The sequence below is a fragment of the Pagrus pagrus genome, assembly GCF_965226575.1.
Source record: "Pagrus pagrus genome assembly, chromosome: 13".
NCBI classification, from domain to species: Eukaryota; Metazoa; Chordata; class Actinopteri; order Spariformes; family Sparidae; genus Pagrus; species Pagrus pagrus.
The window spans coordinates 10,919,882-10,936,599 of record NC_140197.1 but is presented as its reverse complement, the minus strand read 5'-3'; the positions used below and the strand labels follow the sequence as shown (position 1 = coordinate 10,936,599).

At 41.3% G+C, this 16,718-nt stretch overlaps 1 protein-coding gene across 2 annotated transcripts; it reads left to right on the top strand.

Annotated features, from left to right (window-relative positions):
• Positions 1 to 7,506: 7,506 nt before the first annotated feature.
• LOC311267394 (uncharacterized protein) lies at positions 7,507 to 16,715 on the top strand. 2 transcript variants are annotated; one of them, XM_084370452.1, is made up of 15 exons: positions 7,507 to 8,083; positions 9,044 to 9,187; positions 9,331 to 9,449; positions 9,907 to 10,075; positions 10,204 to 10,322; positions 10,935 to 11,160; positions 11,356 to 12,600; positions 12,935 to 13,045; positions 13,233 to 13,408; positions 13,543 to 13,637; positions 14,910 to 15,040; positions 15,155 to 15,335; positions 15,822 to 15,969; positions 16,148 to 16,217; positions 16,663 to 16,715. In XM_084370452.1, the coding sequence occupies exons 1-15, from the start codon at positions 7,552 to 7,554 to the stop codon at positions 16,692 to 16,694; spliced, it is 3,498 nt and encodes a 1,165-aa protein (XP_084226578.1). In that variant the 5' UTR covers positions 7,507 to 7,551; the 3' UTR covers positions 16,695 to 16,715. The 2 variants fall into 2 exon arrangements, with proteins under 2 accessions (XP_084226578.1, XP_084226577.1); XM_084370451.1 differs by having other exon boundaries at positions 10,935 to 12,600.
• Positions 16,716 to 16,718: the final 3 nt, after the last annotated feature.

Here is a 16,718-nt window from a genome sequence, read left to right as displayed (position 1 = left end):
TGGCCTTGAAAGGCAGCAGAGCCTGCTTGAGTGTTTATAGTAAGGCTACTCGTGTGGCTACATTCTGGGGGGGTCATAGGGTTACACACACACAGACACACACAAACACACACAATTTCCACTTCATGCAACTTCATACTTCTATCCTACGACAACTCAGAGACAAATAGTGTTCTTTTTCAATATTATTGCTATTAATTAATATTAATCCAAAAACATCATATATAAAAGTACAGCACTGACAGGGAACATTTTACTGCACAAAGAGTACTTTTACTTGTTATACTTAAAGTAATATAGCTAATAATACCTACATACTTTTTACTTAAGCGAGATTTTGAATGCAGGACTTTTACTTATATTGTAGTGTAGTATTAGTGCTATTACTAAAGAAAAGGATCTGAATACTCCTTCACCACTACACACACACACACACACACACACACACACACACACACACACACACACACACACACACACACACACACACATACATACAAATACACTATCGCCTGACATCTCTCTTAAGAGTGAAACCAATTAACTTCTCCTTTGTTCAAATCTAAGAAGAACAGTGTGTTGTAATGTGGTTGTCATGGAAAATAACCTTTTTCATACGTAGACAGAGGGACTCAGAAAGCTGGAATGCTAAACATAGCCAGTGTTGAATTGTTGAACTAAATGATGTCTCTGCCATGGCAACACGTCAGGTCTCTGCAACCTTATGCAAATCTCTGATTTCTATGACAACATTGTCACACTCCATGGAAGCCACAGTAAATATACCACACATTTTACCACATAAAGGCAGACTAGGCAGTATTCGTCAGCTGCTGTTTGTACTGTCGCTTTGGGCTGGTGAGCTGCCAACCCAAAGCGTCTGTGTTTGACGACCTGGGACCCAAAAAATCGACTATCTTTCCCCAGAATCACTACCGCCTGGAAAAATACACTGCAAAATAATAAGAAAACAAAGAAAATACAGGCAGAAACACACACCGCCACACACCTCTAGCAGTGTATGAGTCTATGCATTGAGAAAGCTGACATGTCTTTCCATTCGTGTTCATTAGTCTGAATTTCAGACACCACACCTTGATTGTACTGCTTAACGTCCAAAGTGTCCCTCCCAAATCCCTATGGGAGTGAATGTCTGTCCCTTGAAATTCTGCACTTCAGCTGCCTTGATAGACAGTTCCCTCATATGCGAGGATGCCGCATGTACTCCTATCAGGACCTTTACAATTTGACTTTTTTTAAATTACCATAGTGATAAATCTTCGAGTACACCTGCTTGTGAGACACGATCTTATGATGACATAGAGGAGAAAAAAAAACAAGAGAGAGAAGGACTGAGATAAAGAGAGCTGGGATCGGAGAATGTGGTCAGACCTGATTCTGTTCTGGGCGTGTCAACCCCACCTTACAGGTGAGGTAAGCCAAGGGCTGTACTGTGCCATACAGCGTGTAACAGCCCTCCCCCCCAGCCCTTTCCACAAAGCATGACTACTGACTGAAACTAGGATGCATGTCTGCTTTTTTCCACTTGAGTTATGCAAGAATCAGGCTTTTTTTTTAGTTCTTTGTATATTTTCGGGAGAGGAAATGCCATGAGTCATGCAACAGTCAGTGATCATTTGCAGAGTAAAAACCTAGTTGGTGTTTTACCACTCAATTGTCTACCACTGTGTGTATTGGGGGAGGGGGCGGGGCAGGAGCTTAGCCGCAACACGTTTTTTGGATCCAAACACAAGTCGACAAATCACATGCCTGTGTAACAAATGAAGAAGACCAATGAGGTGGCTTGCTCAATAATCAGCCTTTTGTCACGCTGCTATTGCTGATCAGTACCGGAAAAACCAGAGTCGTAAAAGATCACTAGTGAACAGTTGTGATATTGTCTGCACTGTAAAGTGTTGTGTGCACAAGTATTAACGTTGATTCCTGAAAATACTTTCTCAGGGTTGGCAGGTTCAGGGTGGTTCTTTAAGTTCCTGAGCCGTGTTTACTGCACACTGCGGGGTCATTAAAGAGCTGAATGCAGGCCTGAATCTGCTATTGAAAAATGACTGAAATACACAGAACTTAACTATGCTACACTTTGACATTTTACATTGTGGAAAATAAGTGGCCAGTGAAGAGGACCGTTACTGTAACTTTTCCAACATCTTCAACAAGCACTCTTTTTTCATAGTTTACATGTCGCATCTTCTGTCTTAAAGCTGTGGCATGCATTAGATGTAAATAGACAAACAAGGCCTATAGCGGGACAGATTGCTATTTCTTGTTGAGTAATGTCAGAATCCCTTAATTAAGGTGTTTGTGAGGAGTCTCAGTGAGTGAGTATTTCAACATGAGTGTGTGAAACAAAGCCAGCAGAGCAGTGCCTACATGCCAGAGGAGTGAGCCTGACCACAGCCAAGTCACTGCTGCTTTACACAATAGTAAAGCTCTCTGTCTGTGGTTGACTGTCTCACTCCGCTCATTCCTTCTCTGTCTTACACAATGTCGCACCCTGCCCTGTGATTTCTAAACTCCTATTGTAAAAACAGCCCAACTACTAGCCCGACTATATTAACAGGAATTGCGCAGATAATTTCCAACACTTTGGCTGTGTGCGTTTTCTCTTGAATGAGGCCGAGCAAACACAAGGGGCACTGTCAGTGGCTGTTTGTGATGAAACTCTCACCTCGCCCCAGGCAGTTGACTAAATGGAAAAGCCGACCATCGCCCTCTTCTCTGCCGCAAGTGTCACCGGGCTGGTTTGGATGATAAGCCACTGTACAGGCATGTCAGTGGAGGAGTTAGACACAAATGTTCTCACACGTGTACTCACATTCATGCCTGCCTACATATACACAGGCCTACACATCCTCATCTGAAACATGACCCCAGTTTCAGGAGAAAAACAAACATTCATATTGTACATACATACTGCATACTTATCATCCTCTAAGGGAGTGACGCATTGACAAGGTGCGACAGAAAAAACAACAACATGCACTAACAGCTTACTTTACCACTGTTCTTCTCTCTGATTCTCAGAAGCCAGATCATCATTTTCCTTTTTCCAGTCATCACCACCTCCACAGTAAGTGTCCATGTTGTGGCCTTCTGTTCTACAATAACTCGTTATTTGAAGGCAACCTCCTCCTCACTCCACCAGTCAGAAAATAATGGACTATTTTTTTTACATGTATATTCAAGAAGTTGAAGTGTTCAGTCGGGGGATGTACAGGCAGCCTGGGTATGCTAACAACTGAGCAGGCAAAAAGAGCAGGTTCAATTAAGGATAACAATGAATCATAATATTTTGCAGTGGTGGAAAGAGTACTGAAAATCTGCACTCAAGTATAAGTACAGTTACATTGCTGAAATATTACTCAATTACAAGTAAAACTACTGGTATTAAAATAATAATTAAGTAAAAGTACAAAGTATTCTTCTCAAACACTACTCAGAATATTAGTTTCTTTTCAACTGTTGATGTTTAATGCATCATCAATAGCAGCAATAGTGCCTGCTGCAGAGTTTTGTGTCTTTTGTCCATATGTTAGGATTTACATTGGCCTGTTTGTGATGAGAGAGCCTTAGTGGCTACAAAAATTCAGGTTCAAATTGTACTCAGTGCTCGGTTATTATTTCAAAATAACGAAGTAGATAACATTAAGTAATGCATACTTAAGCACAAGTAAAATTACAGACTTGAAAAAAAATGACTTAATTGCAGTAACTTGAGTAGTTGTAATTAGTTATGGTGTTCCACAGGGTCCAATTCTTGTTCCTCTTCTTTTTTCATTGTACATGCCTCCCCTCTATTATGTAACACTGTATTTTAATAGCTACTGAGAAATCGGCAACTGTACATATGGTAAGCACCCGGTGGGCCTGACAGTTTAAAATGTTAACCCTAATTGAAACATTGTTTCATTTTATTTTTGCATTGTGTTTTGTTTGCCACCATTTATTTGTTTAAATGCTTGTATATACTGCTGAATAAAAGTATAAATATTTAAGCAACATTACTTAGAAATCGGCATTTCATACAATTTGGCACGTCTGCGAAGGTTCTGAGTGAAACACCACGGTTGTTAGTACAAATCCCACAACTGTAACAATTTGTAGGTGCTAACTACAAAAACATCATTACACCTAACAACCTTAGGTTTTGAAAAGTTGTTTCTTGAAGTAAACATGTATGTAACACTGTGATCCTACCCTCTCACTGAAGTTATATAGTGCAGAAAGAAGAGATAGGTGGGCGGAGTGGCTGTGACAGGGCTACTATTCAAGACACTGTACCATCGACATGAATTTGGAACTGTTGTTTTAAGGTAAAAAAGTTACATAGTGTCACTTTAATATGATTATTATTGAGACAATATACCGCTACTACAAATATTTCATATATTGTACTCTTCTCTCTACATTTGAGCAAAATGTAGAAAGAAGAGTCTGTGTTGTTTTTGCCCTAACCTTTGCGTGAGGGGAAATCAAAATCAAATTAAGACATCAAAGAATATGCTGAGAGAATTTCTCTCTAAGCATTTGCATGTGCCCAGTTGGCTGGCTGCCTATGAACTGAGTGAGAATCCGACAGCAGCAACCTCAGGAGTCTATTATGTGCCAGACATGGTGGATGTTGTACAGTAAATGTGAGTGAGCCACTATACTTTTCTGAAGGCTTCAGTACAGCTTCCAGCAGGGCGAACATTGTGTGTGTCAGTAGTGGTGCCCCAGCCACCGTTTACATTCAATAAAAAAAGAATTCCTCATATTTATTCGAGCCAACCCGTTTCCATGGTTACTGGCTAGGGGTTTTCATTCTTGATTCACTTCCTCACCCTGGGCGCTCTTTTCGTAGACCTCACTCTATTTTTTTCCCCTCCCTCGCTTACATTACTACATTTAACTCCAGTTTCTCCTCACGTGATTTCTTCTCCTCTTTGGGAAAATTTGTGCTCCTCCTGTTTCCTGCTCAGTGCCACCCCTGCGATAATGCCGCCCCCACAAAGCCTTGCTCTCTCAATGAAATCCAGACATACACACTGTACTCTCGCTCTGAGTCTAAAGAAAACAACTCCTGGCTGTAGCTAGGCAACTCCAAATATGAGTCATCCCACTGCCGCGCCCATCATCAACTGATTACCCCCCCACCCCCCACCCAACTCCTCGGCGTACACAGACACACAGTTTTAGAACCACTTTATGAGGTGTAATTGTTTGCAGCATTTAAACTGTGCGGCTGAGGTGGCTCAGCTAATTTGTCTCCACGCTCCTCTAACCTACGTTGAGGTACACATGGAAAGACAGCCCTAAGGGAGACGCTGTGGGAAAATGATCGAGTTGGCCTCAGTTGATAACATCATGACCACAATGTGATGACTGATCACAGCTTGGCAGAGTCACTTAATGTCATATGGCAGCAAACTAACAGTGATCTTCTTTATTGGCTGTTTAGCTAAGTGCAGAAGTTCACGGACAATATCACTAAATCAGTCCTTTTTTTTCATAAAAAGATGGAGCATTTAAAACTTTTATTAGATTCACCAATGTTCAGGCCAGATGGCACATAGGCAGTACAGAATAGAGATTTAGTTTCAGTGACGTATAAAAACTAAACAAAGAAATGCAAATTAATGTAAATCTCATAAAGGAATTAGGCAATCCTCCAACTGATTTAGCATGTGACTTATTTCTATCAATCACATGATCCAGGTTCAGTTTGAAAAAACAGAAAGGAATGTATATGAAAGGAGGGCAAAGGTCAAATTATGTCAGGATGACATGAGAGCTGTCAGAAGGGCACGGCCACATATGTATTTGAGTAAATTAGTCTAACTGTTTGGTTTCAGAATAATTCACCTATACTTTATGACCAATAGTATTAAACAGATGGTATTAAACAGATATACTGAATATTTATTAAATAATGTGTGTGCGTCTTAAAAATCAATTTCTTGTTGCATAGCTTAGAAATTATACTTTGAAATGATTTTTATAAATGAAGCTTTGACAGACAGACAGACAGACAGATGGATAAGTCAACGTGAATTTGTGGTCATGAAAATAATCCTCTATAATTGCTGACCCAGTGTAATGTAGTGCTGCTGCCCTCTAGTGGACAGAAAAATAGATTGCATTAAAGTTATAAACATGAGTTTTTACTTAGAGTAGTCATGTTACAAAATCACACTTAAGCAAAAGTGCAGAGGTGCAATGAGCAAAAGGAACTTCAAAAATCAAAATGAAATGTACGTATTTGTGACTATATGATTTATTATATGAGACATTAGTAGATTGTTATTACTGATGTATCAATGCGTCACATGTATAATTTTATGTCGTGCTTTATCTGGGTGAAATCTCAGGGATTGTGAGACGATTCAAAGAAGAAAACGTCTGATCATTCGAACATTCATATTTATTTTTTTACTTAAATCTAAGCTTTGTGTGAGGCACTGCATACTTTTAGCAGCTATTTAAATACATCCCTGTTAGAAATTTAGAGTGAGGGTGGATCTGCTACTCATAAATGCAGACATAGACATCTGAAACAACAAGATGCTCTAACCAGACTGTTTCTCCGTGAGGGATCACAAACCAAAAAGATTTTAAACCACTGGTTTAATCTAAAGCAGAGCATTGTGCTTTGTAAGGCTAAGATGTTTCTTGTTAAATGTTATATAAAGTTGCTATGAAGTATCAAATAAATGTAGTGCAGTATAAAGTCCAATATTTCCCTCTTGAGCGGAGTGCTGTATGGCTCTAGGCACAGGCTTTAGGCCTCCTTGCCACTAGGGGACCCAGACAGTAGAGAAAAGAACACTGAAAATCAGAAAAACGCTGAATATCGGCTCTAATAATCGGTCAACCCCTAGTATACAGTATACAGTACACATCCATGTATATGTATAATTTTAAGTTCTTTTGATACTTAATATCAGATACTTTTACTCAAGTACTCTTCATGACTTTCACTTTAACCAATGTAGTAATTTGACACAATATCTTTACTTTTACTGAAGTATGATTTTTAGATACTTTGGATACTACAAACCTGAACAATATCAGCTTCATTGTGCAAGATAAAGTATTCCAGTGGTTTCACCTCAATTGAAAGCGTCAGTAAATGTAAGTTCTCCATTCAAATATCTAAATCAGAATAAGTAAAGGCACATTAAATAAAAAAAATAAAAAAAATACAGTCTACCTAATGTAAACTAGCCATTTAATCCATGCATGGCAGTGGAAGTAAAGTAGCAGAAAATGTAAACACTCTAGTAAAGTACAAGTACCTGAAAATTGCACTGAAGTGCAGTACTTGAGTGTGCAGGTACTCAGTCCCTCTCCAACACTGATTGTTTGAAACCTGGCACATAAAAAGACTACATTTGAAACATGTGGGAATAATAATGCTGCAGGTAATGCGCATGCGCCATGGCTAATTGAGGCCAATTAGTGAACAGGTGTGTTGGAAGGGAGTCTACATAAACCATGCTGCTGTCCACTCTGTCCCAGTGACTCGGTGCAGAGAAAGTCTTGATTGCAATGCATTTGAAACAAAAAGGATACGGCTTCGGTGTCCTTCTCATTTACACCATCACAACAATAACTTTACCTTCAGTGGGCTGGTGTGAGCCCACTTCTCCCTCTAAACCAAGCTCTCATTTGGCTCTCCATAATGAAAGGGGCAGCGTTTTAACGACGAGAGGCCTCACTCGTCTCTCCGACCGAGGAGGAGGCAGAAAGCGGCTACAGCTCGACTCCAGGCAGGGAGGAGAGTCAGGACTTCTCCCACACCTTGAAAACAGGGAAGGGACACGGACTAAAACCTCTGGGGGGAGGCCTGCACGGACACTTGGACCCAAAATGGCGTTGTCGTCTTCCAGCAACAGTTTCAAAAACCGTGACAAACCGAAGGAAACCAAAGGGGAGAGGATGTTAACTTCACCTAACCCCCCAAAAGACGTCTGTAGCGGAGGGAAAATTAAGCCCGTCATCCACGGAAAGTTTTACATTCCTGGTGAACTTGCAGCTAACATCCCTAATGTGGGCTACCAATCAGATTCTGCTGTTTCAGGTAAACTACCTGCCGACTTCCCAGAATTCCTTCTTCTTCTTCCTCTTCATGTTTTTTGACATACTGGTAAGTAAATAAATGAACTGCCACTTTCCCACTATTACTGGAAAAATGGCACTCAAAACTCATTAGCAGAAAACTCAAAGAATGCAAGATGTTTCTTGCTTGTAATAGCTTAGGTAAAAAAGATCTGGGTCAAGTCCTATTTATCTCACTGAAATGCAACTTTATAGATGATTGTGTCTCATTAAAGGGGAACTGTGTAGTTTGAGATGAAATTCAAACTTCTTGTTTCCCTCCTCCGCTTGTCCCTGCAATGCTGTAATGTGTCTTGTGTTGTATGAACTTGACTACGACCCTGTAGTACGACACACATTTCTAGTGTTCTGTTTAGTAGCAAATTTAGCATTTTTTTAAAATAAATTATCATGGAAAAGTGCTTTTAACTTCCTGGTTTGCAACCAGAAATGCAGTGCTACTGTAGAGTAGTGTTTCCATGTCACAAGTTGTCAGTTGTCATTAATCTGGTAGAAATGTGAAGAAATTGTCCTCTTAATGTGGTAATAATATGGATTGCAGCACATTAAAAACGGATACAAACTGCACAATTGACAGCTATTTTTTCACATGGGCATTGAGACAGCTGTGCAGTATGTTACAGCTGACAGTATGCCACACAAATATGTTATCAGGTGGGTAGTGACTTTCATCAAAACATCCTTGCATATTCTTTCACTTACAGTGATTGTGTGTACTGGGTTTTTCACATTCACAATCACATTCATTAGTAATTCAAGGACTAATTCTAATCACAATATGATGGAAAATGTATTTTTTCTGAATCTGAAATCAAATCCTTTACTGAGAGACCTAGCTATTTGCTCCTGCTCCACAAAAATGGAGACACCAACACTGTATCCTCTGTGTGTTCTGACTCTGAGGTGGTTTGTTTTTGTTTAGCTGGCCAGGAGAGGACCAGAGGTCAGCGGGTCAGTGCCTCGGAGGATAGCTGGCAGAGGCTGCAGCCTGTGGTGGAGTGTGGAGACGACGCCATGACCCTCACTGTCAGGAGGAGACGAGCTGTACAGCTGCTGCTGGACCGGGGTGAAGTTTCTCCTTTTACAAATACTCCAGCTTTGTGTCTGGGACAGTGATGTTATACATGTCTGGAATTTGAATTTAGAGCTACAATATTACAGTTTATTTCTTCATTGGAGTGAAATCAAAGTTTTGTTTTTGTGTCTCAGTGAATGAGTCATCGTTGCCCCTGTCCCAGCTGCCGCCTCACTGTGGCTACTCTGTTCAGACCACATGGAGGGACCTCAGTTTCATGGCTCCGTACGATGCCTGCCATGTCACAGAGGAGGTATGGGATTTATAAATCTATTTTGTATATCGTATACTAACGCACAGATTAATTTATCACGTAGACTTAAACCAACCAGCTACTGCTGGCTCAGGGTCTCTGCTCGTTTTGAGTGTCAAAGTCGCCGAGAAAACGGACCGTTTTCCCTTTGATGTCATTACAGCTGTTTTCCAATCCTTCTGCTGATCATTGTCTTCACAGGGAGTAGCACCAAACACTGTTATTTTTGGAACAGGGTTAAGATGAATCATTTCAACTGGAATGACTCAGTGCACTCTTATGTCATCTTCGGAAGATAGTTAGGGACTTTCATGGATTGTTGTGACTTGTGTTTGTAATTTTTATTTAATGAGGAAGCTCGATTCTTAATCATAGACATGTCTTCTGTAATGGATGTGAAATGTCTTAGCCAACAGCAGTAAAACTATAAAAGAATGCTGTCAAAACATGTTTTCAGGATGACAGCTATGTGTTGCCTCTGCTGTGGAGGGGGAGTCCCGTCAAGATATCCTGCCCAACCTCTCACCTCCAGCCTCAGGCCTCCCCACCCTCCCTCTGCTGCTCCCAGTATGGTATGACCATCAAAGTGCAGATACTGTCTACTACAGAGGAGCTGAGGGTAAATGGTAAACACAAAAATTAAATGTCACTTTACAGTCTGATGGCACTCGGTTCACTCTAATGATCCTCTACCTCTCCAGGTTTTCCAGACTTTTAAAAATAAATTACATTAGTTGTTTCTTATTCACTACAGTTAGAGGAGAATGGACCCCTGTGGTGGTGTTGGCTGAGCAGTGTGGCTACACTCTGGACAGACAAGATGCAGAGATGGTTATCGCTGCTCCATTTATGACGTGTGGCATCACAGTAAAGGTGAATTTCAGAAAAGATGCTATTAATGAGACATTAGAATTACATTTTCAGCACATGCAAGTACAAAACTTACTGTTATGCACATTTATCCTAATATCTGTATGGAGTTTAAAAGGTGTGTTAATACTATTGACTCCGCAATTACTTCACAGTGAAGTACAAGTCTCTGACACAATGAAAAGTTAACCTTATATACGTGATACACGTGGTTCTCACAGGACAGCAACACGACAAACATGATGATCTCATACTATATGATGCATCGCTTTAGATTCAACTACCCAGCATGTATATAAAGTAGTTCAAAATGAGCTCAACCTTAAACATCTACTGTCGTAAAGCATTAATGCAGCAGTAATATTAATCTAAAAACGCCAGGAAGACACTGACGAGGAACATTTCATTCCACAGTTGGTAGTTTAACTTTTGATACTTTTAGTACATTTTGCTGATAAAACTACAGTACATACTTTTTACTTTTTTGAGTAATATTTTGACTTTTACTTGTAGTGAAGTATTTTCACAGTGTGGTATTAGTGCTTCTACTTTAAGTACAAAATACTGAGTACTCGTGTTCTCACACAGAAAATCTCTGCTCTCGCTTCTTTTCAGGATGAAAAATACACCCTTGTTCTTCAAATGGGAGATGAGACGTTCACACTAGCCTGTCCGGTCTCTCCTCTGGAATTACTCCCACTAACCCATCAGCCTCTGGTCAGCAGCCCTCATCATCCAACCAGAGTGCCAACAGAGCATGTGCCAGAATCTCTGGAGCCTGTTCCATGGGCTCCACCTTTCTACCTGGCTCCACCTTACTATCCCCACCCTACATATCACCGCAAGTATCCTAGTCCTGATGGATATGATTCGTATGACCCCCCTACTCCCTCATCAACTCCTGAACCTACATTTGGTCCACAGCCTCTTCCTACTGATGATTCCCAGCCAGGCTATCAGCACGACTACTCCCACCAGATTCCTGTCGGGGAGTATTATAAGCATTTTGGTGTTCACAGTTCTCTGTCATCTACAGATCATCTGGAGGATTCAAGTGAGGCATTTCCAGATCTGCAGCAAAAGCAAGAAACTCCTGTCGTTGGTTTCTCTGATAGACGCAGTGCTACACATTCTCCCTCCTCGGATACAGGCTCTCAGATTCATGCTGAAGCACCTCCTCTTCAGCCTCCCAGCCATGCCTTCAATCAATACTATCACTACTACCATCACCCCAAAATCCCTCTTCATGTCCCACATCAAGACCGTGATCTAGGACCTGAGGTTCCATCTATAACTAATCCTCAAAACCCTGAATTTCCAGTATTAACCCCCAGCATCCAACAGTCGGAGGCTCTCAGTATATTTAACTCAGACGAGCTCCATCAGCCTGTGCCTGAGGCTACCTCTCATCCTTATACCCCTCCAACAACTACACCTTATCCTTCACAGCCGTATCCATACCACTACTTCTACTACTTTCCACATATTGCTAGGGGCGAGGCCAAAAGATCAGCTCCACTCAACCCTGACTCGCCTGCTGAAATGGATATCAAAGTTCGTCCACATCCTCGCTCATCAGCAGTTCATGACGAATCCAACTTACATCCTCACACACATCAGCGGAACCCAGATAAAATGATTGACTTTAAAAAAAATAGCCCTGAATGGATCAAACATCCACTTTTGTCTGACGAGGATGGTGTAAAGGACATGCTGGAGCCTCCTGGACCAGCCTCTGTTAGAGTTCCTTCTCCTGAACAACCCTCTTTCCCCTCTCCATCACCCAACCATAACCTTCCTCCTCACCTATACCACCCTTATTATCATTCCTATCAGATGTATTATGGACCTGAGAGGTTACATAGCGCTAACAATCGCGTGTCTCCAGCTTCATTTAAAGAAGCTTTAGACCCTCATCTTCAAGCATCCTCCTCTCCACCGCAGCCTCAAACTACCACTCCACCTACAAAGTCAGTGGATGATGATCACCAAGGCCCCCTGCATCCTTACTACTATTATTACCAGCTCCCCCACCAGCCTCAAGTGTCTGTAGACAAACAGGAAGTACAACCTGCAGGCAGTATGAACTCAAAATCAGCATCTGACTACAGCCAGACTGGTTGGCTGGCTCCTGCTGCTGAGGCAGGGTATCATATCATGCCGCAGTCAAGACCCTTTCATAGCATCTATTCCCATGATATCACTCAGCATCATCCATATGATCCTTTTGGGCATCCTGATGGAGAACGAGCCGAGGAGAGGCTGGATGGTGAAATTAAAGGTAAATGGTGACGTAGAAATTCCAGCAGCCATAAAATCCTGTGATGTTTTCTCTGCCTGCAAGTGTTTCATCGAGCTAATGGATAATATGTATTTTCCAAATGAAGCTTTTGGAGTCTTGACTTCAGACCGCCACAAGGTGGCAGAACACTATTCTGCTTGTGTTTTTGTGTGAGCTCACGAAACCATATTTGTCTTGACTATGTTGAAATGGTAGTGAATCATGCTAAAGATCTCGCCTCTGGTTCTGGCTGTAACTCGACACGTGTGTGAAATATATTCTCTCCTCTCTCATGCTGCTGAAAAGAGCCTTTCATTTTACTCCCTGTGCTCAGATCAACTGAAGGCCAATCCATACACTCCCTCTGCCTCACCCTGTGGCCTTGGCCCCGTGTCAGATTTCGACTGCATCGTCTCTTCAGGCTGCTGTTCTTACCCTGTGGAGGGTGAGTCTCTCCACCACGGATCTTGTCATCACATGTCTTACAAGAGGATTGACAATAAAGAAAATGAGAAAATGATGTGTGAGCTGTTGGACTACAAGCCGACGCCCAAGCCACATAACTGGAAATAAATAATGGATTGTGATCTGTGCTTATATGTGAATATTTTTTTCACTCTGTGTGTAAACAGACTGCACCATGGGACAGCATTTGATCTTTGCAGTGCCTGACTCTGTGGGGGAGCCCACAGTTGCCCCTCCAGCTCATCCCTCTGAGGTCAGTGATGTGTCCTGCACACTGCAGAGGCTGACCTCTGACCCAGACATCTACATTGTCCCCCTGGATGGCTGTGGAGTCAACAAGCACGTAAGGCACACTCCTGTGACCATGCTTTGTGAAAGTTTTTCAGCTTTAATGTGGCTCAATAGAGATGCTTTGACTGAATCATATTGTTGCTTTGTGACATTACATAAACCATTTTTCATATATATGCATGTTAGGTGTTTGGTCAGACAGTGGTTCATCAGTTGGAAGTGAATGGTATCCATTCTCTTCAACAAGATCACAGTTCTGTGCATGAGAACTCTCCTGTCAGGTATGTTTTTTAAAGGGAAAGTTTTATAAATGTTTAATTCGGAGTAAGAAATGACTTTTACTTCAACGGGAAAAGGTCTGAAACACCTTTTTAACTACTGACTGTAACTGTGTGTCCTAAAATGTCTTTTTCTGCCCCCCTGGATTTGGGAGTTTAATCGCAGTTGCTACCAGAGAGAAAAGTCCATTTAGTAGTTTGTGCAGGTAGTGGGTTACAGCTTAAGTTTAGCACCATCAGTGTGATGGATGGACACAGTCTGATACTAAATGCTTAAACATCATTGCATGTCATACAGCTTTATAAGGCACCTAAAGTCCTCAATAATCAGGTCACTGTTGGTTGGTTATAAAGGGAGCCTGGATTTTGCCTGGAGCCTCTCTACATAAAACATGCCAGGTGTGAAGGGCTCTGAGGCCTCTCAGGTCAACAACCACGTCAAAGCATCAATTAGACATTCCTTCATATCCGTACATTTCTACCAACACCATATACATTGTTTCGGATTGTCTTTTACTGGCCTGCATGTTTTAATGACCTTGTCTGTGTGGTGCAAAATATTTCTGCTGTTTTTTAAGCAGATTTTTGTTTTTCATCAAATTTGTCCTATTTTTTTATTTTTTCCATCCGGAACGTACTAAAGTCAGTTGGAGGATGTCCACAAAACCTCTACAGACGGTAAACTGTCAATCGCTAAATTACAAAAATTATATTTATATCTTTTGTCCACTTATTTTTGATCTTGCACAAATGTATGAAGCTTTTAAATGCCATTGTGCAAGAAAAAATAAGCAAACCCTTACCATCCCTGTAAAGTATTTCCCCTCTAATGCTAAACTCAAATGAAATTAATCTGAAATCACAACCTCACAATCTCTCAATGTGTTAGCTAGTTACACAAGTTACTGCAATTGCAGGAATTATAATAGAGGTGCAGATATGTTTGTTTGGGGGTGTGGCAGAAAGGAGCATTGTCGGATTTTATTTATTTTTAAATCATTGCGCTGTCAGGAAGTACCACTGTTCACAAAACACCACCAGATGCCACAGACACGTCTCCAGCTTCTGGGCCAATGAGGGTGAAAAGATAAAGCTTAAATGTATACATGATAAACACTGTCTGAAAATAATGTGATGCATAGCTATATGACATGAAATAATTGTATTTCTGCATGTCAGAGATGCTCAGCTTAGTTTGGGATGTTGACATGCACTGTTAGATTTGTCTCCATGGCCTTACAATTATGTCCATCAGCTGCCTGTGTTTATCCATAGGTTGATGGTGGAGTGTAGTTCATCCCTGGGTTCTCCAGGTGAAGTGAGGGTCCATGTGATGGATCAACCTCCTCCACCTCCTCTTCAATCCACCCAAGCCACAGTCACTGTGCAACTGAGGGTTGCTACAGGTGATTGTCTTCTGTCTTCTCTTGACATTTTCATCAAGCATGCTCAATTCAGCAGGTTGATGTCATAGCTACAGCTGCCTGTAGGGCAGATATTCACCTTTCTCTACCTCGTAGATGAGTCGTTCACCAGCTTTCACCCTGAGGCTCACCTGCCTCTTGCTGTCCTGAGAGGCAGACCAGTTTATGTGGAAGTGAGCCTGCTGGATCCCCCAGAGCCTGGCCTGGTGCTGCTGGTTCACTCCTGCCTGGCTTACACTCGAGCTCCATACACCAGCTGGATGCTTGTTTACGATGGGTGTGTTCTACAAAGATAAAAGATTAACATGTGTATTGTGATCAGTGTTGGCAGCTTTAGACATGAGCATTAAATGCAGGATGAGGATTAAGCACAGTGAGTAATGACCAGAATGCCTCTTGACTGTTTGTGACTATAAAGCAAATTCACGAGGAATCGGCAATGAATCATCCAACAAAGCTCAAGACTTTTAAGAACTGATTCCATGTCTGTATATTATGGTCTTTTTGTCTTCATATACCAATATAGTTTGTAATAATTTGGGTGAAATCTTGCAGCCAATGCAAAATTGTGTCTGCTACACGTTTTATGACGATGACCAATAACAACACGTCATCTTCACAAATCTTCAAATTATGCTCATCATTCTGGTCAAGTGCAGGCTGTGATTAGTTGGAATTACAAAAGCAGGTGATGCTTTTTGCATGTCGTGATTTCCTCCTTTTTTTTCAGTTGTAACTGTCCTTTTACCACTCTGTTATTCAGCTGTCCCAGCCACAGTTATTCGCAGCTACTTCCTTCCCCACACCCCAACCACATCCGGAGGATCATGATCTCGAGCTTGCAGTCTCTGCACTCACAAAATCCCACCTACATGGCTAATGGAAGATACTCTCACCTGGAGGACACAGAGGTACTGCCCACTTAACATTCTTATACAAGTAAACATGTATTCTTGTTAATGAAGTGACTCATAATGTAACTCTTTTAGGTTCAGGTTGGCTGAAAACTCAGACACAATTAAGACCATCCATAATGGTGGTGCATGTGGACTTGTGTAGTAAAATCACTGTTGCCTTTTCTCCCTTCAGATCTTCTTTTCGTGCTCGACAGAAGTGTGCTCTGCTGCAGATGGAGACTGCACTGTCGGCTGCATCAACAGTAAGTTCAACACAGTGGAAACACAGAAGAAACTGAGCAGTGGTCCAGTAGTTTAAGGAGCTTGAATATACAAGCTTCTTGTATATTCATTATAATTAGAGTTGTGGGTTTCAGACCTAAAAGAAAATGGTCCCTTCATATACAATCCTATAGCCACAACCATTAATGTTCACTGGGCACTTTATACACAAACACTGCAGAGATAGGTTCCTTTTGATTGCACTATATAGTGGCCACATAATCTTTCCCATTGTCTAATGAAGTCATTATATTTCACTATGCTTTGCATAATTTGCAATAGCTTTACAAACATGGCCTTCTACAAACGCAATATATCATAAAATTAACTCTACAGAGGAATCTGTGCAACATGTTATGAGTGAACATGTAATTCATCAGCGTTGGCCTCTCGGATATAACACTATAACTTCTTTTATCCTTGTAGGTCCCAACAGTGACATGTTGCCGATGAAATAAAGACACTTTTACACAACTGCACTC